Source organism: Meles meles, chromosome 18, assembly GCF_922984935.1.
Source record: "Meles meles chromosome 18, mMelMel3.1 paternal haplotype, whole genome shotgun sequence".
NCBI classification, from domain to species: domain Eukaryota; kingdom Metazoa; phylum Chordata; class Mammalia; order Carnivora; family Mustelidae; genus Meles; species Meles meles.
The window spans coordinates 25,924,251-25,949,065 of NC_060083.1; the positions used below are offsets into that span (position 1 = coordinate 25,924,251).

The window sequence follows — 24,815 nt, forward strand, 5'->3', positions numbered from 1 at the left end:
GTCACCCAAAAATGTAATATTTGTAAGCAGAAACCAGAAAAGTAATACGCATGTTAGAATGTAAAAAGGTCTTCAATTTTAAGTTTGTAGTATAATCAGTGTTCAGCCTTTAAAAAGAAAAAAATTATGGGGGCGCCTGGGTGGCTCAGTGGGTTAAAGCCTCTGCCTTTGGCTCGGGTCATGATCCCAGGACCATGGGATTGAGCCCCACATCAGGCTCTCTGCTCGGCAGGGGGACTGCTTCCCTTCCTCTCTCTCTGCCTGCCTCTCTGCCTACTTGTGGTCTCTGTCTGTCAAATAAATAAATAAAAATCTTAAAAAATAAAAGAAAGAAAATTATATCGAAACCAGCCCCAGGGAGCTGGGCTTTGATTTTGCCTACATTTCAGAATTTGATTTTTTTTGGAATTTTTAAAAGGGATGAGAGTAAAGTGATACAGTGCATCTTTAGTTCTGAGGACATAGTGGATTTTTCTCTCAGTTTTACTATGATGTCTGTAGAGGTCATTTAGAAGCACTTAACTAAGTACCAATTTCGTGTTAATTACCATGATTTTTTTTCCTTTTTAAAAGAATTACTGTGATATTTGATGGAGATAGAAGAAGGAATATGTCAACATTTGGAGGAGTGTTGTTGAGATATCAAGGCAGATAATTACAGCGTATTGTGAGAATTGTTAAATTGTGTACGTATATACAAACAAGTATGAAATCACAGAGGAGGGAGTTACTCTGCCTAATTTTTTTGCTAAAACTGTAAATAAATCCCTCAAGTTCTGGTGTTTATGCTAGCTGCTGAGAATTTTTCTAGTGCTCTTTAAATAGCATTGATAAGTATTAGGTTGAATCTGTGTAGTTGCCAATATTGGCAGTTTAATATGGTTTAACTCCAATAGTATTTTGGTATGGCAATGAAAATAAAATATAGTAACTTTTGCCAATACTGTTTGGCAGATAATTGATGTTTTATTAAAATAAAGCCTTGAATATTGAATAAATGTGCCATTTTAGAAAACGTTTTATTTTTAAAAAATTTTTTTAATTTTTAAATTTTTTATTTTTATTTTTTTAAAGATTTTATTTATTTATTTGACAGAGAGAGATCACAAGTAGATAGAGAGGCAGGCAGAGAGAGAGAGAGGGAAGCAGGCTCCCTGCTGAGCAGAGAGCCCGATGCGGGACTCGATCCCAGGACCCCGAGATCATGACCTGAGCCAAAGGGAGCGGCTTAACCCACTGAGCCACCCAGGCGCCCTAATTTTTAAATTTTTTAAAAAAGATTTCATTTATTTATTTGAGAGAGAGAGAGTGAGAGTGAGCATGAGAGGGGAGAAGGCCAGAGGGAGAAACAGACTCCCCATGGAACTGGGAGCCCAATGCGGCACTCGATCCTGGGAATCCGGGATCATGACCTGAGCCAAAGGCAGTCGCTTAACCTACTGAGCCACCTAGGAGCCCTTGGGAAACATTTTAAAAAGTTCCGTTTGGTTTCTCTTTTTAAGATTATATATCTGTATATATACACACAGACAGAGACGAACGAATTTCATTGAGTATAAATTGCCATGCAATTATAAATTATTTTATAATTGTCTCTAACTGTGGGAATATAGTTAATTAATTTGGAGAGTTTTGCTATAAAAGCTTGATTCCCTACAAACATTTGTTGAGTGCCAAGACCCTATGCCTGGTTCTAGAGGCAAAGAAATTCAATTCAGTGTTTGCCCCTAAGGAGGTCAGTGTGGTACTAGAGATGGCATGTATATAGTTACTTACAAAGAATGTGCAGCACAAGGTAGTATTAGTGATTTTTAAAATTTATCTCTATTCTTTTGAAGATTTATTTGAGAGAGAGGATGTGAAGACAGTGGGGAGGGGGCAGAGAGAGAGGGAGAACAGCAGACTCCCTACTGAGCATGGAGCGGGGATGCAGGGCTCAATCCCAGGACCCTTGAGGTCATGACCTGAACTGAAATCAAGAGTCAGACTGAGCCACCCAGGTGCTCCTCAAATTTATCTTAAGAGTGGAAACTTTTCCCGAATACCTCGTATGCAGAAACTTGATACGTAAGTGGATAAAAAGAGAGTCTTGCCTGCTTGGCCCTCCTCTCTGTTCACATTCTTGCTGTTTGAAACCATTGGTGTGGGAGTCCAAAGCAAATCAGGTTTTAATCCCTTTCTCTGCCAGTATCCAGCTGTTTGACCTTGACTTCTTCATCTGTTAAATGAGAATATTAGTTTCTTTGCTGGGTATTGTGAGAATTAAACATTGCATTAAAGAAGCCAAGCATAGGGGTGCTTAGGTGGCTCAGTTGTTAAGCGCATGCCTTCAGCTCAGATCCCAGGACTCTGGGATCATGCCCCAAATCGGGCTTCCTGCTCCTGGGGAAGCCTGTTTTTCCCTCTCCCACCACCCCTGCTTGTGTTCCCTCTCTCACTGTATCTCTATCAAAAATGAATTTTTTTTAAAAGATTTTATTTATTTATTTGATAGACATAGATCACAAGAAGGCAGAGAGGCAGGCAGAGAGAGAGAAGGAAGCAGGCTCCCTGCCGAGCAGAGAGCCCGATGCGGGGCTCGATCCCAGGACCCTGAGATCATGACCTGAGCCGAAGGTGCCCCGTCAAAAATGAATTTTAAAAATCTTTTAAAATATATGTGTGTGTGCATATGTGTAAAAATGTGTGTGTGTTTATGGGGCGCCTGGGTGGCTCAGTGGATTAAGCCGCTGCCTTCGGCTCGGGTCATGATCTCAGGGTCCTGGGATCGAGCCCTGCGTTGGGCTGTCTGCTCCGCAGGGAGCCTGCTTCCTCCTCTCTCTCTGCCTGCCTCTCTGCCTACTTGTGATCTCTCTCTCTGTCAAATAAATAAAATAAAATCTTAAAAAAAAAATGTGTGTGTGTTTAAAAATGAATAAAATGAATAAAAAAAATCTTTTAGGGCCGCCTAGATGGCTCAGTCTGCTAAGCCTCTCCCTTTGGCTCAGTCATGATCCCAGGGTCGTGGGATTGAGCCCCGCATTGGGCTCACATTTTTAGTATTAGCTGGACCAGGCCAGGATAAGAATCACTAACTTTCTTTTGGCTAATTAAATTGATTAACTAAAGGAAAAAAGTACTCTAAACCTAAATTTGTAAGCTATGCCTTGGTTATCATGTAATGGTGTGTTGACAGGCAGGTCCTTCCTAAATACAATTACATTAGTATGCTGGAAATTAGGAATCTTTATGTCCTTCTCTGACGTCTTAGTAGGTAGGTAAGATGTTTTGTTTTGTTTTGCTTTTTGCCTGAGATTGCAGTTATTGGGGCTGCTGCTATTGATAAATTGCAGGTAGGTTTTTTTTTGTTTTTTTTTTTGTTTTTTTTGCAGGTAGATATTTACTTTAGATTTTTGGGAAGGAGAGCTAGAAAGTCAGTTTCAAGGAAAAACTAGTGAATCATTGAAGACTTTCTCTCCCTCAACAGTGAAGGATTTTCCCTTTTAAAACAGATTTTATTCTATTTTTTTTAAAGATTTTATTTATTTATTTGACAGAGATCACAGGTAGGCAGAGAGCAGGCAGAGAGAGAGGGGGAAGCAGGCTCCCCGCTTGAGCAGGGAGCCCGATACGGAATTCGATCCCAGGACCCTGGGATCATGACCCGAGCCGAAGGCAGAGGCTTTAACCCACTGAGCCACCCAGGCACCCCTAAAACAGAATTTAGACAAAACATTTCAGTGTGATAGGCTAATAGGGGATACTAAACAAAGTAGAGAAGATAAATTAAGGTATAGATATATATAAAATCATACAACGCTTCCATTGTACTGGGCACTGTTGTAAGCACTTTATATGTAATCAACTCATTTAATCTGCCTGACAGTTCTGTGAAATAGATACTATTAGTAAAAGTGGCCTGTATCAGTTAACTTCATTTGTTTGATTAAGGGGATTTCAAAACTATGACTGGCAAACCAGATCTTGCCTGCTACTTGTTTTTGTACAGCCTGTGAGCTAAGCATGATTTTTACAATTTTTAGTGGTTGAAAAAAGCAAAAGAATATTCTGTATACTTTTATTTTGTAAAAAAAATTGTTAATTTTATAAATTACCAATTTGTTTAAAAGAATGATTGCATGAAATTCAGAGTTCAGTGTCCATAAAGTTTAATTGAAACAGAAATACACCTGTTCCTTTACATACTGTTTTTGTTTTGTTTTGTTTTGTTTTGAGAGAGAGTGAGAGCACAAGGTGGCGGGCAGAGGAGGAGGGAAAAGATGGAGTTGGGACAGAGGGATAGGGAAAGAGACTCCCAAGCAGGCTTCCACACTGCGCTTGGAGCCTGATGTGGGGCTCGATCTCACAACCCTGAGATCATGACCTGAGCCAAAATCAAGAGTCAGATGCTTAACTCATTAGGCCATCCAGGTGTCCCTCATCTTTTTTTAAGTTTTTATTTAAATTCTGGTTAATATGCAGTGTAATATTAGTTTCAGGTGTACAGTATAGTGATTCATCATTTACATACATCACCTTATCCCATCACAAGTATACTCCTTAATCCTCATCACCTATATGACACATCCTGCCCACACACTGTCCTTCAGTGTTCTGTTCTCTGTAGTTAAGAATCCGCTTCTTGGTTTGCTCCCCCTTTCTTTCCTTCTTAACTTGTTTGTTTTGCTTCTTAAATTCCACATATGCATGAAATCATGGTACTTGTCTTTTTCTGACTTACTTCCCTTGGAGAGTATTATGATAAGCAAAGTAAGTCAGAGAAATACAAATAGCATCTCTAGCTCCATTCACGTCATTGCAAATGGCTTTACACATTATTTATTGTTTTCTTGCTGTAGAAACTGTGAGGTTGGCAAAACCTAAAATACTTTTTGGCTTTTTACAGAAAGTTTGCTCACCCCTGATCTAGATAAATAGAGGAGAAGACACAATCAGAATAAAAGTTAACAAAGTTAATATAGATGCAAAAGAATGTTGTCTATTACAATATACCAGGAAGACTTAGTTATATAATGAAGAAGCCAGCTGTATTTTAATCTTGAAGTTTTTTTTTAAAGATTTTATTTATTTATTTGAGAGATGGAGTAAGCAAAAGAGCAAACGAGCAATGGGAGGGGCAGAGGAAGAAGCAGACTCCCTGCTGAGTCAGGGGCCAGATGAGGGGCCGGATCCCAAAACCCTGAGATCATTACCCAAAGGCATGTGCTTAAGAGACTGAGCCACCCAGGAGCCCCTTCTTGAAGTATTTTTTAAAATCTTTAATGGAGGCCGTGTGGGTTGCTTTATAGCTGGTTAAGCCTCTGATTCTTTGTTTCTGCTCAGGTCATGATCTCAGGGTTGTGAGATCAACCCCCATGTCTCTCCACCTCTGCACTTGGCATGGAGTCTGCTTGGGATTTTCTCTCTCCCTCTGCCCTTCCGCCTGCTTGTGTGTTTGCACACATGTGCATACACACACTCTAAAAATGAATAAAATCTTTTTTAAAAATCTTAATAAAAGCTTAACTGTAATAAAAACTACGTATTTCAAAATGTTGGATTGACCTTTTTTTCCTGTTAGTATATCTTCAAGGTATATCTGAGGAGTCTTATAAAGTATATTTTTGAATTTGAGTAGCAGTTGGAATTACCATTGAAATATGAGTTAACTTGGCCTTGTAATTTGATTTTTTGACCTTGAAGCCCAGATACCATTTTCTGACATTGATGGTTTCTTAATGAAATAGTTATAATTTTGCTTTTGACCCTTTAGGACTGGCTATAGTTTATACTGTTGAGGGTATGGTTTTCTACTGAGGATGTGCATCAGAATCACTTGGAGACTAAAATTCAGATGCCTCCTCAGAATTTCTGAGGATAAGGCCCTTTACCATGATAATCTTCAGAAGTTCCTCAGGTGGTTCTAAGGTACACCTGGTTACTTTTTTCTCCAGCTATTTTAATGAACCTGATTTGACAAAAATACACGTGTGGCATTCACTGTTCTGTTTCCCATAGGTGTTTTTCAACCTAACGAATCATTGTTTAAATGGATTTAAACTTGCAGAGGTCAGTGGAATTGTTGAATTCATTTTCTTTTGGTGTCAATAGTATGATAGAGTCTAAATTGAAAGTTAAATTAGAGAGCAAGTAGTATAACTTAATATTCTTCATTTTTATATTTATTTGGCATCATGGAATCCCAGAGAAACTGGAAATAATGGATTTGATAAAGTAAAACACAACTTAACAGGAAATGACATTTTTAGACGGAATAGTTTATATTTGGAACCATTTTGTTTTGTCAGTGTTCTTATCAGGCTGTATGTAAAATTATAAAAATAGATCTTTCCCTTTTGTTTTCATTTTACTGTGTTTTGACACTGAAGTAAATTTACAAGAAATGACCCACAGTCTCATTTGAAATGAAAAATGAAAAATTTTTCATTTTACTCTGTTTTGACACTGAAGTAAATTTACAAGAAAAGAAATGACCCACAGTCTCTAAAATCATACTGGTTAGGTTTTATTTTATTTTATTTATTTGATAAAGAGAGAGAGAGCACAAGCAGGTAGAGTAGCAAGCAGAGGGAGAGGGAGAAGCAGGCTCCCCGCTGAGTAAGAATCCTGACACAGGGCCCAACCCTAGGACCCTGGCATCATTACCTGAGCCAAAGGCAGTTGCTTATCCTACTGAGGTGCCCTCATAAGAAATGTTTGGGGTGTCTGGGTGGCTGAGTCGGTTAAGCATCTGCCTTCAGCTGGGGTCATGATCTCAGGGTCCTGGCATTAAGCCCCACATTGGTTCCTGATAAGCAGGGAGCCTGCTTCTCCCTCTCCTATTCCCCCCTGCTTGTGTTCCTTCTCTCACTGTCTCTCTCTCAAAAAATAAATAAAATGTTAAAATAAAATGGCTCATGCCTTAAGTCAAAGAAGAGGAGGAAACTTTATTTTTTAATCAATGAAGAAGCAGTATTTGAGCACCCATCAACAAGTAAACACTGCTGGAATGACAGTTATATCTAACATGCTTGATGGGTGTGCCATGGGATTTTGTGGATGCACGCTGATTAATGTCTGTGTAAAGGGAGAGCCAAGAAATGATGAGGTAGGCAGGCCAAGAAACAAGGAGAAAAATACAGGAAGAGAGGAAAGATCATGTAGTAATGAATGGGCTTATAAATTGTAATAGTGAATATCAGAAATTTCATGGAGAGAGTGATGAAAACAGAGTGGGTAGGGTGAGTTCTTAGTTACGTGTTTTGCATGTTAGTAGTCCTTGTTGAGGATCTCTTTCTTGTTTGTTGTACGTTGGGAGCAGGTTTTTTTTTTTTTTTTAAGATTTTATTTTATTTATTTGACAGAGACACAGCGAGAGAGGGAAACAGCAGAGGGAGTGGGAGAGAGGGAGAAGCAGGCTCCCCGTGGAGCAGTGAGCCCGACGTGGGGCTCGATCCCAGGACCCTGGGATCATGACCCTGCCCAACGACTGAGCCACCCAGGCGCCCCAGAAACAGTTTTTTATATTTGATGACCCTTGAAGGCATTAATTTGCCTGGAGGGTATCCAGGGAGTAGCGTTTAAGCACTATGAGGCGTGAAGAGTATTCCAGTAGAGTTTATTGAAATGCTAAGACTATAAAGGCTGCTATATTATTATAACAGAACTGAAGGTATGGGGTATATTAGGGTTCTCCAGAGAAACAGAACCAATAGAATGTATGTATATATTTTTAGAAAGTACAGTCCCTCTCTCTCTCTGTCACTTAGGGGTGGGTGGGTTAGATTTTAAGTAATTGATTCACATCATTGTAAAGTTGATAAGTCCAAAATTTACAGGGTAGGCTGCCTAGATGGAGATCCAGGGAAGAGTTGAGTTTCAGCTGGAGTCCAAAGACATGCGGCTGTCAAAATTCCCTCTTCCTCAGGGTTTGTGTAAGTCTTTTTTTTCAGGTCCGTCAGTTGATTGCCTGAAACCCATCTACATTTTGGGGTATGGGGCTGGGGGTAGTCTGCTTTACTCACTGTCAACTGATTTAAATGTTAACCTCATCTAAAAAATATCTTCATAGCAACATCTAAACAAGTGTTTGGCAAAATATCTGGCTACTGTGTCCTGGCCAGATTGACACATGAATTAACCATCACTGGAGGTATAATAGAGACCATCTCATAGCGTGGTTCTAGTGATAGGCAAAAGACAAAGCAAAAAAGATTGATTCTAAAAGAAAAAGTGGACATCTCGATATTTATATTGTGTTACTTGGAATCTGTGTCTGTTCAGTTTCAAAGTCCAAAAGCTTTCTGCTTTGTTTCTTCAGATTCATAATCTAGCTACGGAGCATCTATTTACAACACTTGCCTTTATTTATTTTTTAATATTTTATTTATTTATTGACAGAGATCACAAGCAGAGAGTCAGGCAGAGAGAGAGGAGGAAGCAGGCTCCCCACTGAGCAGAGAGCCCAAAACGGCTCAATCCCACGACCCTGGGATCATGACCTGAGCCGAAGGTAGAGGCTTTAACCCACTGAGCCACCCAGGCACCCCACAACACTTGTCTTTAATATTAGAGTTACGAGACTTGAGATTGGTTAAGAATCGTTCTCTGAAAAAGCGGTATCTTAATCCTTGGCCCAAAGTTCATTGAAAAATGCAAAATATTTTTATATGTACCCAAATACTGATTTGATGAGTGACTTAAATCTTGCAGAATGAGATGTTGGCTATAACTAATAGGAAGTAAGGAAATGGTGTAGCTGTTGGAAGAATTTTATTTTTTCATGGAATTATCCCTAAGGTTAGTCTATCTCTCAATGATGGATCAATCTAGTCTTTTTTGGTCTTGTTACTGCCTAACAACAGCAAGTCCCAGTGAATCATGGACCTCCAAACTCGAGGAGAGTAAGAGCAAGTATACATTAAAGCCTAGGTATTTGATTAAAAACTTACAGTGATCTAACATTTTCAAATTGTGGACGTGGGAGAAAACTTTTCTCATACTTAATCGTTCACACAGAACACAAGATACTGCAAAGGAAAATTAATAGTTTGGGTAATTTGCTATCTTTATTTTTATTAGAAAGTGACTTCAGAACTCTAGAAACTTGTATCTGTAGATGGAAAAGTGAGGAAATCATAAAGATTGAATTCAGGAAATGAAGTTACTCTGAGGAAGTACTTTGTTGTCCTAGGTAATCTCATGGATTTAAACTATATAAGGGGGTATTTTTCAGAATATTCAGTTCATTGACTTCATAGGTAACTTTACTTATTTTTTTTTATTATTTGACTGCACTGCAGCATAGCATTAATGATGCAGTTTTAAATATTTTTACCTAGATTAATACTCAGAGTCAAATATGAGAGCTCAGAGAAACCTATAACCTATTAGGTCTGATGTCATGTTAAGGAGCATCATCTTAAGAAAGTGAGAAAGAATTTGCAGGAACACTCAAAATACCCACCGCTAATTTCTTTCTTTCTTTCTTTCTTTTTTTTTTTTTAAGATTTTATTTATTTATTTGACAGAGAGAACAAGTAGGCAAAGCTGCAGGTAGAGGGAGAGGGAGAAGCAGGGTTCTCCACCCATCAGGGAGCCCCCCACAGGGCTCCATCCCAGGAGGATCATGATCTGAGCTGAAGGCAGCTGCTTAACTGACTGAGCCACCCAGGCACTCCTACCCACCACTAATTATTTAAAGGAGAAATGTTCCCCTTTTTGCCCCATATGATGGGGACTCTGTAAATCAAAAGTGTGTGTGTGTGTGTGTGTGTGTGTGTGCGCGCGCGTGCGTGTGTGTGTGTGTTTTAAGATTTTCTTCATTTGATGGGGGAGCTTGCATATGAGTTGGGGAGAGGGGAAGGAGAAGGGGGAGCCCACTCCTTGCTGAGCAGGGAGCCTGATGTGGGGCTCCATTCCAGGACCCTGAGATCATGACCCGAGCCACAGGCAGATGCTTGATCAGTTGAGCCACCCAGTTGCCCCACATATGTATGCTCTGATAGGTTAGATGTACAAACATGAGAATGATTTGGATGGTGCAAACAATTAAAAGAAAGCAAGGGGGAAAGATGATGGCACAAGTGAAAAAAACATTTCCAGGGGAAAGACCATGTTTTGGGAGATGATTGCTTCTGTTTTCATTTCTCAAAATTTATAGATCAGTCATGTGACACTACCCAGTTCATATACATTCTTTGTTATGTCTTATGAAAAAAGTATCAAAAACACTCAGTGTGAGTCTGCTTGAGATTCTCTCTCTCTCTCTCCCTCTTTGCTCCTCCTCCCACTTGTGCTCTCTCTCCCCCTCAAAATAAATAAATACAATCTTTAAAAACAAAACAGAGGGGCGCCTGGGTGGCTCAGTGGGTTAAGCCTCTGCCTTCGGCTCGGGTCATGGTCTCAGGGTCCTGGGATGGAGCCCCGTGTCAGGCTCTCTGCTCAGCGGGAAGCCTGCTTCCCCCGTCTCTCTGCTTGCCTCTCTGCCCACTTGTGATCTTTGTCTGTCAAATTAAAAAAAAAGTGTCAAAAATTAAGTGAACAAGAACATTGGTAAGAAATCATGTCCGAGGTTCACTGCAGGTGTTCATTGTATATAAGCTGAGATTTTAAAAATACATTTAAAGGGCGCCTGGTTATCAGACACATGAAAAAATGTTCATCATCACTAGCCATCAGGGAGATTCAAATTAAAACAACATTGAGATACCACCTCATACCAGTTAGAATGGCCAAAATTAGCAATACAGGAAACAACGTGTGCTGGAGAGGATGTGGAGAAAGGGGAACCCTCTTACACTGTTGGTGGGAATGCAAGTTAGTGCAGCCACTTTGGAGAACAGTGTGGAGATTCCTCAAGAAATTAAGAATAGAGCTTCCCTATGACCTGCAATTGCACTGCTGGGTATTTACCCCAAAGATACAGATGTAGTGAAAAGAAGGGCCATCTGTACCCCAATGTTTATTGCAGCATTGGCCACGGTCGCCAAACTGTGGAAAGAACCAAGATGCCCTTCAACGGATGAATAGATAAGGAAGATGTGGTACATATAGGATGAATACCCAACTTTTGTAGCAACATGGACGGACTGGAAGAGATTATGCTGAGCGAATTAAGTCAAACAGAGAGAGTCAAGTATCATATGGTCTCACTTATTTGTGGAGCATAACAAAGAACACGGAGGACATGGGGAGATGGAGAGGAGAGGTAGTTGAGGGAAACTGGAAGGGGAGATGAACCATGAGAGACTATGGACTCTGAAAAACAACCAGAGGGTTTTGAAGGGGGGGCGGGGGAGGTTGAGGAACCAGGTGGTGGGTAATAGGGAGGGCACTTACTGCATGGAGCACTGGGTGTGGTGCAAAAACAATGAACACTGTTATGCTGAAAATTAAAAAAAAAAAATAAAGGGCGCCTGGTGGCTTGGTGGGTTAATAAGCCTCTGCCTTCGGCTCAGGTCATGATCTCAGGGTCCTGGGATCCAGCCCCGCATCGGGCTCTCTGCTCAGCAGGGAGCCTGCTTCCACCCTGCCCTCCACAGCCTGCCTCTTAGGCCTCCTGTGATCTCTGTTTATCAAATAAATAAAAATCTTAAAAATATATACATTTAATGTTCAAAACTGACGGCAGAGGTAACGTATGGTATTACAAAATTTGTTTATATTATTATCCTGATTAATCCTCACTAAATCCTGAGGTATATTTCACATTTAAGTTCATTTCATAGTTGAGAGAAGCTTAGAACTTTAGTATTTATATAATATAAATATAGTGATTTGATTATCTAAAAACAGTTAATAAGTAAGAACATTATGACATGTAACATGAATAGGCAGTCTTATGTCTCTTTTTTTGTTGGATGCTGGTTGTCTGTGTTCTTTAAAAAACCTTGGTCTGATTTTTTTTTTTTTTTTTAAAGATTTATTTATTTGACAGACATCACAAGGAGGCAGAGACTGGGGGAAGCAGGCACCCCGCCTAGCAGAGAGCTCAATGTGGGGCTCCATCCCAGGACCCTGAGACCATGACCTGAGCTGAAGGCAGAGCTGAGCCACCCAGGCGCCCTGGTCTGATTCTTTTTTAAGAGAAAGCCAGGAGGGAGGGTGGGGAGGGGCAGAGGGAGAGGAAGAATCTTAAGCAGGCTTCACACTCCACACCCACCTTGAGCCCTGAGCCCTGATGGGGCTCTGTCTCACAATCCTGAGATTATGACCTGAGCCAAAATCAAGAGTTGGAGGCATAAACTGACGGAGCCACCCAGGCACCCCTTGGTCTGATTCTTTTGAAACAAAATGTATGGCCAGCATAACTAAGAAAGTAGCTTTTAGTTTAAGTCAATTTAAGATCTTAATTCATTAGGGGCACCTGGGTGGCTCAGTGGGTTAAAGCCTCTGCTTTCGGCTCAGGTCATGATCCCAGGGTCCTGGGATCGAGCCCCACGTCGGGCTCTCTGCTCCGTGGAGAGCCTGCTTCCTCCTCTCTCTCTGCCTGCCTCTCTGCCTAGTTGTGATTTCTCTCTGTCGAATAAGTAAATAAAAAAAAAAAAAAAAATCTTTAAAAAAAAATTAAAAAAAAAATCTTAATTCATTAAATTATACACAAGTATTTTTTCATCCTTTTTTACCACCTTGTGAGAAGAATAAAGGTTAGGGGTACCTGGGGGGCTCAGCCAGTTGTGTCGGCCATTGGCTCATTGCCAGAGTCCTGACTCCTTAGTGGGGAGTCTGCTTCTCACCTTTCCCTTCGCCCCTCCCCCAACTTGTGCTCTTGCTCTCTCACTCTCTCTCAAATAAATAAAAATCTTTTTAAAAAAGATCAGCTTTATTTTTCTTATTGAATTATTGTGTATAAAATCTATGTAAGGATATAGGTAAAATAGTTGGAAGCACCAGGAGGGGTATATCTGTAATATGAATAGTCATGCAGATTAAGATTAGTAAAATATCTTACGTCTGTTAGTGACTTCAAGAAAAATTCTGTTTTTTGCAGCTGTGCTAAAATGTAATCATTTGCAAAGTACCATGAAACATGCAGTTAATTGGGAAACAACAGGTTCTATTTAACTTCTGAAAATAAGTGTGTGAAGGTACTTAGTAAATCTTGATTAGCATTAGTTTTTGCCTTGCTTCATTGCTATATCTAGAAGATATTGTTTGGATTAGGATTATGAGCTATAATATATGTGCTCTTTAAGCAAGGTAGATAATCTGCTGATCCTCTTTTTTTTGGGGGGGGGTACGATTTTGTTTATTTGAGAGAGGAGGTGAAAGAGAGAATGGGGAAGAGGGGCAGAGAGAGAAGCAGACTCCCTGCTGAGCAGGGAGCCCAATGCAGAGCTCCATCCCAAAGCCCTGGGATCATGACTGGAGCCAAAGGCAGATGCTTAACAACTGAGCCACCCAGGCACCCCTCTGCTGACCATATTATTTTTAATTTTTTGTTTTTTTATTAATATACAATGTATTATTTATTTCAGGGGTACAGGTCTGTGATCATTAGTCTTAACACAATTCACAGCACTCTCCATAGCACATACCCTCCCCAATGTCCACACCCAGCTACCCCATCCCTCCCACCCCACCTCCACTCCAGCAACCCTCAGTTTGTTTCCTGAGATAAGAGTCTTTTTTTTTTTTTTTTTTTCAATATTTTATTTATTTGACAGAGAGAGAGGTCACAAGTAGGCAGAGAGGCAGGCAGAGAGAGGGAGAAACAGGCTCCTCACTGAGCAGAGAGCCCGATGCGGGGCTCGATCCCAGGATCCTGAGATCATGACCTGAGCTGAAGGCAGAGACTTAAACCACTGAGCCACCCAGGTGCCCCCTGAGATAAGAGTCTTTTATAGTTTGTCTCCCTTTCTGGTTTCATCTTGTTTCATTCTCCCCTTCCTTTCCCTATGATCCTGTCTTGTTTCTCAAATTCCTCAATATCAGTGAGATCGTAATTGTTTTTCTCTGATTGACTTATTTCGCTTAGCGTAATACCCTCTAGTTCCATCCATGTCGTTGCAAACGCCAAGATTTCTTTTTTTTTGTTGTTGGCTATATAATATTCCATCGTGTATGTATACCACATCACCTTTACCCATTCATTGATGAACATCTAGGCTCTTTTCATAGTTTGGCTGTTGTGGACATTGCTGCTATAAACATTCAGGTGCATGTGCCTCTTCAGATCACTGCATTTGTTATCTTTGGGGTAAATACCCAGTAGGACAATTGCTGGGTCGTAGGGTAGCTCTGTTTTCAACTTTTTGAGGAACCTCCTTACTATTTTCCAGAGTGGCTACACCAACTTGCATTCCCACCAACAGTGTAGGAGGACTCCCCTTTCTCCTCGTCAACATCTGTCATTTTCTGACTTGTTAATTTTATCCATTCTGACTGGTGTAAGGTGGTATCTCATTGAGGTTTTGATTTGTATTTCCCTGATGCCGAGTAGCATTAATAGTTTTTTCATGTGTCTTTTGGCCATTTGGATGTGTTTGCAGAAATGTCTGTTCATTGCTGACTCTCTTTAAATAAAGCATTGTCAAGTGACAATTTCATGAGAGCAGGAGTCATTGGTAATAATCCAGTTACTGTAGTATAGGTCTTTGGTGTCTCTCCTAAACTCTTAGGTCTGCATCTATTAGCAAGTCTGATTATTTCCATTTTATATTTGTTAATATCTACGATTACCATATAATTAGTTGTTTGTTTTTCCCCTTACCACATGTCCTTTAATTTCTGTATATTCCCTATTTCATAAACTCATGGTTAGCAGGAACCAATGTACAAAATAAATTATTAATGAAATATGTTATAAAGGTTGTTCAGTAAGTGTGAAACCTACAATAACACATGGAAACTGGAAATGAAAAGAATTTAAATTAATAATTCACTCACCCCGAAAAAAAAAAAATTCACTCACCATCTAGTTTTGTAAGATTTTTTAATGCTCTGTTATTTATATTTTCTTTTTTACCCTTCTGCTTTCTCTTTCTTTTTTTTTAAAATATTTTATTTATTTATGTGACAGACAGAGATCACAAGTAGGCAGAGAAGCAGGCAGAGAGAGAGAGAGAGGAGGAAGCAGGCTCCCCGCGGAGCAGAGAGCCCGATGCGGGGCTCGATCCCAGGACCCTGGGATCATGACCTGAGCCGAAGGCAGAGGCTTTAACCCACTGAGCCACCCAGGCGCCCCGCTGCTTTCTCTTTCTGTGGTGAGGTGCTTACCCAAGCAGTAAACGTTGTTTAGGAAAGCTGCTGCATTTTTGTAGCAGATAAACAGATATAGTATTAGAATGTAGAATGGTTTTGTTTTTTTTTTTAAGTTTTTTTTTTTTAAACATTTTATTTATTTGACAGAGAGAAATCACAACTAGGTAGAGAGGCAGGCAGAGAGAGAGGAGGAAGCAGGCTCCCTGAGGAGCAGAGAGCCCGTTGCGGGACTCGATCCCAGGACCCTGGGATCATGACCTGAGCCGAAGGCAGAGGCTTTAACCCACTGAGCCACCCAGGCGCCCCTAGAATGTAGAATGGTTAAGAATTCTGCATTCTGAAAAATACTGAAGCTCCTGTTTCTAGTGCTTAAGCAACACGGATCTGATTTCTAAGAACGTCTGGATATTGACATGCAAATGAATAAATGAGACTCTTCTTTGAAATATGTTTGTAATGTATACAAGTAGCTTAGGAGGGATTATTGAAGTGCTGCCAAAATACATTTCAGAAATGTTAAGTCTTCTCATTCATTATGTTGACTTTGGAAGAAGAGTTTGTAAACCGCCTTAAAATGCGTATAGTATTTTGTTTATATGTGCTTCTTTGAGAGAAGAGATCTTGATTTTCATTACCTTTCAGAGGAATCCCGTGACCCCCCAAAAAGGTTAAGAACTCCTTCACCAAGTGGTATGAAAATATTGCCTGGTGTATTTGTACTGTTGGTTATAAATATAGATTGTTCGTTGCAAAATATTCTAAACTATCTCTTTGCTCTGTTGGAGAACCATTTATTTTTGTGCCATGTGATATTTTACAGTTTTATGTTAAAATATTAACCAACCTAAAAGGTAAATCTGAGAAATACTGTACATTATATTCTTAGATTCTGGCCCCAAGATTTTATTTTTTTTTTATTTTTATTTTTTTTTAGATTTTTATTTTTATTTATTTATTTGACAGACAGAGGTCACAAGTAGGCAGAGAGGCAGACAGAGAGAGAGAGAGGAGGAAGCAGGCTCCCGGCGGAGCAGAGAGCCCGATGCGGGGCTCGATCCCAGGACTCTGGGATCATGACCTGAGCTGAAGGCAGAGGCTTTAACCCACTGAGCCGCCCAGGCGTCCCCCAAGATTTTATTTTTAAGTAAACTTTACACTCAACATGGAGTTTGAACTCACAATCCCAAGATAAGAGCTACATTGGTCCACCAACTGAGCAAGCTAGGCGCCCCACTACACAAATTTTTTTGACACATATCTCAGACATACCATTTTACTGATAAATTTTTTTTTTCTAAAAGTCTTAAAAATAACCACAGTATTGGGGCACCTGCGTGGCTCAGTTGCGTAAGTGCCTGACTCTTGATTTCAGCTCAGGTCATGATCTCAGGGTTGTGAGATATAGCCCCATGTCCATCTGGGCATGGAGCCTGCTTAGGAGTCTCCCTCTCCCTCTGTCCCCCACCCCCCCCAACCCCACGCACACGTGCTTACTTGCTCTCTAAAAATAAATAAATAACCACAATACCATTATGATTCTTGAAAAATTCAGTTATTCTTTAATATCATCAGACCTCCATCCAGTGTTCATTTTCCCCAAATAGTTGGTCATTGATTTATTTTGCAGTTTATTTTTCAAACAATTTTTTAAAATCCAGATCTAAATAAGGTCCTTAAACTGCAGTTGTTGATATGTCACTTGTGTCTTTCAATCTGTAGGTTTCCCTTTCTGGCTCTTCTTCCTTTCCTTGAAATTTATTTGAAGAAACTGGGTCATTTATTTTATAAGGCTTTTCACAGTCTGGATATTGCTGGTTATATCCCCATAGTGTCTTTAACATATTCCTCTGCCCTTTGTATTTCTTGGAAATAGATAGTTGGAGCCAGAGACTTAAACAGATTCAAACTTGATTTTTTTTCCCCATTTTATTTATTTTTTTCAGCATAACAGTATTCATTGTTTTTGCACAACACCCAGTGCTCCATGCAAAACGTGCCCTCCCTATTACCCACCACCTGTTCCCCCAACCTCCCACCCCTGACCCTTCAAAACCCTCAGGTTGTTTTTCAGAGTCCATAGTCTCTTATGGTTCGCCTCCCCTCCCCAATGTCCAAGCCCCTTCCCCCTCTCCCAATCCCACCTTCCCCCAGCAACCCCCAGTTTGTTTTGTGAGATTAAGAGTCATTTATGGTTTGTCTCCCTCCCAATCCCATCTTGTTTCATTTATTCTTCTCCTATCCCCCTAACCCCCCATGTTGCTTCTCCATGTCCTCATATCAGGGAGATCATATGATAGTTGTCTTTCTCCGATTTCAAACTTGATTTTGTGGCAATATTTTATAGATGGTGCAGTGTTATTCTGTTATGTCTGGTTGCCTTTGGTTGATTGGGGGTAAAAATGGTGATATTAAAATTCTTTATTCCTTTCTTCATTTCTTCTGTGTCTTTGGTTGGAAAAAACTTTTCAACATTTCCAACTATTTCTAAGATACTTATTTGTGGTACTGTCTTTACTTCATCTCTCTGCACTTATCAGCCCATTTATATATGAATCACATCCTTATCATTTTACTGAAGCCATTCTCATCAGGGTTATCAGTGTGCTCTACATGGAATGGAGCAGACCCATTTCAGACCTTGTTTTGCTTAGTAGTTGGGTAATTTTGGATACTGTTGATTGCTGCTGCTGCTTAAATATCCCTTTGCTTCTCTGATGTACTCTCTCCTGTTTGTACTTTTACTTTTTTAACTGCTTTCTCTCAACCTCAGTTGTAGACTTATTTTTTTTTTTTAAGGTGTTGGTTTTTTCTGCCTGGCTCTAGCCTAGACCCTCTGCTTATCTAGCTCTGCTCATTCTCCATGGGTCCTCCATTCTCATGGCTTCAGTTAACACCATCTCTAAACTGATAAGTGCCAAACCATTTTTTGTTTTTTGATTTCTGAGTTTTTTTGGTGGGTTGGTTCTCTTCAGAGCTGAGTTGTTTGTACTGTTTCGTACTAAAAATCTCATAGGCCTTGGGATCAACATCCCTGAAATGGAACAAATCATACTTTCTTCATCCCCTCACACATAGAAGTTTCCTTTCAACATAGTTTTAAGCCAGGAATCTTTGGAAATTATCCTTGACTTCATGCTTGACCTTTATCACCTTGCTGCCTACAGGTAGTCACCAATCATGTAAGACTTACCTGGTAAATAATTTAAATTCAACTAATTCTCTTCATTCACTGATGCTATATGCTAGTGTGAATCCCCATCACCTGTTACCTTCATTATTGTAAGCCTCCTGTCTGGTCTGTTCCTTTCCTGCCTTTCTGGTCCATTTTTTGGTATATGAGTAAGAGTGATTTTTCTGAAAACCATATCTAATGGATTCCCCTTACCCCTAGGATAAATGTAAAGATCTGAGATTGTTTTATGATCTTCTTTCTTGAGTCATCGCCTCCTGTGTAATACTTGTCCTGCTTTTGCACTGATGGTTGTTTTTTGTTTGGTTGGTTGGGTTTTTTTTAGATTTTATTTATTTGAGAGAGAGCAGGGGGAGGGGCAGAAGGGGAGAATCTCAAGCAGACTCCACACTGAGCACAGAGCCTGATGGTGGGGTTTGATCTCATGACCCTGAGATGACCTAAGCCAAAATCAAGTTGGATGCTTAGTCAACTGAGTCACCCAGGTACCTCTTTTTGCACTGTTTTAACTGACTGTTTCAGTAGACTATAAACGTCTCAAGCATAAAAACCAAGTATTTTCCTTCATTAGACCTGGTGCCTGGTACATAATAAGTGTTTTGTAAATGCTTGATGAATTAATAAATTGTGTAGGACATAGTACATATTCAGTAATTTGTTTGTCTTGGTTTTATTGTTATTAGATCATCCTACTATTCTAGTACTGCTATCACTCTTGTACACTGATTTAGTTTTTTAGCTAGAGGTAGCCTCTCCATAATTAAACTGGATCCTGTGGATTACCATTATCCCAAATAATAAATAGAAACCTGAAGACAGTTCAGATAGTCGCCATCATCAGATAAGCCTTACCCTAATGTGACCTTTATCGGAGTGTAGGAGTCCCTAGATGCTTTTGCTTGGTGGCAATTAAGACTTAGAAAAGTGAAGGTTGCCTGGGTGGCACAATCAGTTAAGTGCCTGACTCTTGGTTGCGGCTCAGGTCATGATCTCGGGTCATGAGATCAAATCCCACGTTGGGCTCCACACTCAGCACAAGTCTGCTTGACACTCTCTCCCTATCCCTCTGCCCCACCTCCCATACTCACACATGCTCTCTCTCTCTCTCAAATAAATAAGTCTTAAAAAAATAAAAAAGACTTAGAAAAGTGAATCTTAAATAATAGAAGTTGTTAAATACCAAAGAGAGATGGTTTTCTGTGTTGTCCATTGTGTTTGGTTCTCATTCCTCTTTTTATTACTGACATTTAGTCATATTTTTCTGAATTTATCTGAATTTAAAGAGATGTGGTGCTTTTCAGCTGTCATTTTGAGCCAGATGGTCTCTAGATTGGAAGAATCATTAAAGATCATAAAATAAATCTCTGATTGTATTTGCTAGAATTGCTAAACAGAAGCATCTTCATCAGAATCAATAGCTGCCATCAGGAACATCTGAGCACTCACTTTTTGACTCAGGGATCATATTTAAAACAAGAGTTTGCTCTCATTTTTTTTTTTTTTTTTTTACTTCTTGACTGGCTTATTCACCACTGTGTTCCCTGTGCATACAACAGTGTGACTGGCATAGCACGAAAAAGGTATTCAATAGTCTTTGTCTCTTCTATCCATGATGTGTCTCTTAATAGGTGGCCCCACAGGCCCTTCATTAGATGTCAGTTTCATTTTATTTAGAAGATGATTTCCCGTTTCTTTCAAGTGTCCCTGCCCACAAAATTTAGTATGTACCAGTAGTCTGTATTTTAAGTAAGACTATCTCAAATATATTTTCTAAACACAGTGGAAATTCTATCTAGCTAGTTTTGTACAGTGTGGTAAGACAAACTAAACTTATTTTTTTGTAAAATAGGAGATTTGAAGAATAATTCTTTAAGAAGTAGTTTTTTATTTTTCTTAACTTCTACTTAAATTTACTCTGATTGAATTGATGACAGTACTTTTTAGATATTATACAGAAATGATTTTACAGGGTTAAAATATAAAGAAAGGGCTCTGAAATATTGGATAATATTATCCAAAACGGGGTTAGAGGATTGGATTACTGTATGAACACATAGACTCTAGGGTAGCAAGTGCTTCTAAAGAACACAAAATAAATTCAAAGAACATGAAATTGTTTCTTGATTAAATGCATTGGTTAAGAGGACATGTGTTTTGTGAATAGTTTATCTGCATAATATCAACTATTCTGAGATTGTTACTCACTTATATTCAGGCTTGAAGATTATTTCACGGGCACCTGGGTGGCTCAGTCATTCAGCTTCTGCCTTTGGCTCAGGTCATGATCTCAGCTCAGGTCCTGGGATCCAGCCCCACATCGGGCTCCCTGTCCAGCAGGAAGCCTGCTTCTCCCTCTCCCACTCCCCCTGCTTGTGTTCCATTTCTCACTGTCTGTCTCTCTGTCAAGTAAATGTATAAAATCTTAAAAAAAAATTATTTCAGTTATGGTTTTTTTTTTAATATTTTTTTAAAGATTTTATTTATTTATTTGACAGACAGAGATCACAAGTAGGCAGAGAGAGGGAGGAAGCAGGCTCCCCGCCAAGCAGAGAGCCCGACGCGGGGTTCAATCCCAGGACCCTGGAATCATGACCTGAGCTGAATGCAGAGGCCTTAACCCACTGAGCCACCCCGACACCCCCAGTTATGGTTTTTTTTGTTTGTTTGTTTTAAAGATTTCAGTTTTAAGTAATCTCTGTACCCACCATTGGGCTTGAACTCACAACCCTGAGATCAAGAGTTGCATGCACCACCGACTGAACTAGCCAGGTGCCCCCGCCCCCCTTTTCTTACTTTGAGGGAGAGCTATAATCTAGAGAAATTATATGTTAGTATTTGAAATTTAATAGAATTGATACCAATATTTTCTGGAAGGTGACATGGACGGGCATGGGTAAATTTAAAAATAGTACTGTTTTGGTTCAATAAAACTATAAGGTAGTTTAAAAATACTAATATGGCATTGATTATAACAGAAAACATATTAAATTCATGTTAGCATTAAGTAAACCTCGTCTTTGAAAGAGTATACTGCAAGTAATAGAAATTACCTTCTCTCTCTCTTCTCTCTCTCCTCCCTTAGGTGGAATGAACCTTATTCGTTGACTATCTCCGATTACTGGTTGGATTCACTTGTAGAAGAATTGTCTTCCCCTTTGTGGACGCCACTTAGTGGCATATTTAATTATAAATCCAGGGATCACAAAGCTTTTTGATTTCCCAAAGGAGGGACATACCACTATATCAAAGAAGCTTGATATTACAGCCAAAATGGTGCTGTCCCAGAGACAACGAGATGAACTGTAAGTTTCTCTGTTTTGTGTGTGTGGTTTTTTTTCCCAAATCTTCTCATAAAAGACAAAGTAGTAAATTAAAATATAGCTTTGGGAGATCTGTTCTCAGATAAAACTGTTACTGTAAGTGTTCAGATATTGTTTTGGGCAGTTTGGTCTGATTTTAAAACTAGATCTTTGAAATAGTGTTATACCCTTGTAATTTTACTGTATACAATTTTAAAGCAGAACAGATAAGTTAGTTGGGATAAGTTTTATTCTAAGCCTGTCTTAAATATATTACGTTCAGTAGGAAAATAGATCATTCAGAGTTCTTCTAAATTTTTTTTGTCTAGAATGAGTGTATTAGAAAAATGAAGGCCTTTATGTTGTTATTGTTAATTCCTTTCCTTTGCCTTATTGTATTTTTTTATCTTTATCATCCAGGGGCTGTTAGAGGATTTGAAATTTATGAGGTGGATAACATAATAGTTAATGTAAATGCATTAATGACAGAGGCATAAAATGATTTGACCACTGATATTTTATAGTATCTTGTAGCATCCCATATATTACAGCATTCTGGTTTTGTAGGTAAGGAATAAGAGGAATAATTTAGCTTCATATTCTAGATTTTTAAATTTTCTGTGGCTTTTTACAAAACTATTTGGGAATAATTTCAAATTTATAGGTAAGTTGTAAGATTGGTGCAAAGAATACTTAATATACATTTTATGCACTTCACCTGTTATGTAACATTTTTATACCATTTTGTACCATTTTCTTTATCATTTGTACTCTATACCTATACCTTTATGTGTGTGTGTGTGTGTCCCTGCAGTATTTTTTCCTTGAACCATCTGAGAATGAGTTGCATATAGAGGAGATCTTCACCCCAGATACTTGGGTGTACAGTTCCTAAGAATAAGGATATTCTTCTATAAAACTGTAGGACAGTTGGCAGTTCAGCAAATTTAACATTGACACGATCTGTTTATTGTATCTACTTTCCATATTCCAATTTTGTCAGTTAACCTATAATGTCCTTCATTGCAGGGTTCTTGGTTTGTTTACTTTTTTTTTCTCTTTCTCTCTCCTTTCTAGTACACTGTCCATACAAGATTAGGTGATGTATTTAGTTGTCATTTCTCTTTAGTCTTTGTTATTTTTAAAGATTTATTTCTTTATTTCAGAGCAGGAGAGAGAGAGAGAATCTCCAGCAGACTCCCCACTGAGCATGTTGCCTGATGTTTCCTATTTTTTTTTTTTTTAAGATTTTATTTATTTATTTGGCAGAGAGACGGGCAGAGAGAGGGGGAAGCAGGTTCCCTGCTGAGTAGAGAGCCCGATGCGGGGCTCTATCCCACAACCCGGGGATCATGACCTGAGCCTTAGCAGAGGCTTAGCCCACTGAGCCACCCAGGCGCCTTTATTTTGGACAGAGAGAGAGAGAGCACAAGTGAGAAGGGCAGAGGGAGGAGGAAGAATTTAAAGCAGATCCTATGCAGAGCCTGACATGGGGCTCCATCTCAGGACCCTGAGATCACAACCCAACCCAAAACCAAAAGTTGTATGTCAACCTCGTGCCACCCAGGCATACCTAGGACAGTAATATTTTTGAGGAATAGTCGTTGGTTTGGGTTTTATTTAATAGTATATTCCTCATTTTGTAGCTGTCAAATGTTTCTTCATGATTAGATTCAGATTATGTATTCTTGACCAGAATACTATGTAAGTAATTTGTATTCTTAACAGGATATCATGTCTAGAGACACAATGTTTATCTACCTCTCAGTGGTGTTGCTAATTTTGATCCCTCAGTCAAGATGCCTGATTTCTCCACTGTCTAGTTACATTTATTTTCTTTTCAACACATAAAAAGACATTTTAAGACCATGCAAAACATTCTTTTTTTTTTCTTTAGGTGTATTTATTTATTTGAGAGAAATCAAGCATGTGTGGTGGGTAGAGGGAGAATACCTCAAGCAGACTCTTCACTGAGCTCAGAGCCTGTTGTGGGGCTTAGTCCCACAACCCTGAGATCATGACTGGAGCTGAAATCAAGAGATAGCCACTTGGGGCGCCTGGGTGGCTCAGTGGGTTGGACCTCTGCCTTCTGCTCAGGTCAGGATCTCAGAGTCCTGGGATGGAGCCCTGCATCGGGCTCTCTGCTCTACAGGGAGCCTGCTTCCCCCCATCTCTCTGCCTACTTGTGATCTCTGTCTGTCAAATAAATAAATAAAATCTCAAATAAAAAAACAAAGGTCAGAAATGAGCTACACATTCAATTCAAGAATAAGAACAACAGGGGCGCCTAGGTCGTTCAGTTGGTTAAGTGACCAACTCTTGATTTTGGCTCATGATCAGAGGTTTGTGAGATTGAGCCCCACTTCTTTGGGCTCTGCTTTCAGTGAGCAATCTGCTGGGAATTCTCTTTCTCCTTCTGCCCCTCCCCCCACTTGTGCTTGTTCTCTCTCTAAGGCAAATAAATCTTTTTTTAAAAAGAATAAGAACAATGAAATAAGCCCAAAGGAAACAAAGAGAAAGAATATTTTTAAAAAGCAGAAATTAGTAAAATAGAAAATCTAACCTGGTAAACTTGATTATTAGCAAAATTAAAAACTAGCTTTTAAGAAAGACCATTAAAAAAACTGATGAATAAAGAGAATAGACACAGATGAATAATATAGTAATGAGAAAGGAGACATAAAATGAACTCAGAGGTGATTTTCAAAATTATGAAAATGTTCTAGCCTATTAAATTAGAAAATCTGAATAACCAGGTGATTTTCTAGGAATATATATGTGATGAAATTGGTTCAGAAAGTAGGTAACTTGAATAGGTTACTATAGAGGAAATTTTAAATATAGTTAGAGACATCAAGCCCAGATGGTTTCTAAGCCTAGACTCTTAATTCTGTTGAGTCTTTAAGGACCAGTAACTTTCCAGATTATATTGTGTTCCACAACATAGAAAAAGGTGGAACTTTTTTTTTTTTTTTAAGATTTTATTTTTTTATTTGACAGGGAGAAACAGAGTGAGAGAGGGAACATAAGCAGGGGGAGTGGGAGGGGAAGAAACAGGCGACTCAGATGCAGGGCTAGATCCCAGGACTCTGAGCTCATTTTCTGAGGCTAGAATAGCCCCGTTAGTAGCACTAGGCAAGGGG

At 39.3% G+C, this 24,815-nt stretch overlaps 1 protein-coding gene across 3 annotated transcripts in view; it reads left to right on the top strand.

Moving 5' to 3' along the window:
- PAFAH1B1 (platelet activating factor acetylhydrolase 1b regulatory subunit 1) overlaps positions 1-24,815 on the top strand; it is a 92,387-nt gene that overhangs the window by 20,410 nt on the left and 47,162 nt on the right. For all 3 annotated transcript variants that reach the window (XM_045984929.1, XM_045984931.1, XM_045984930.1), the window contains exon 2: positions 21,456-21,675. In XM_045984929.1, coding sequence (XP_045840885.1) covers positions 21,669-21,675 — 7 coding nt within the window. In that variant the 5' untranslated portion in view covers positions 21,456-21,668. The remainder of the gene's footprint in view (positions 1-21,455; positions 21,676-24,815) is intronic.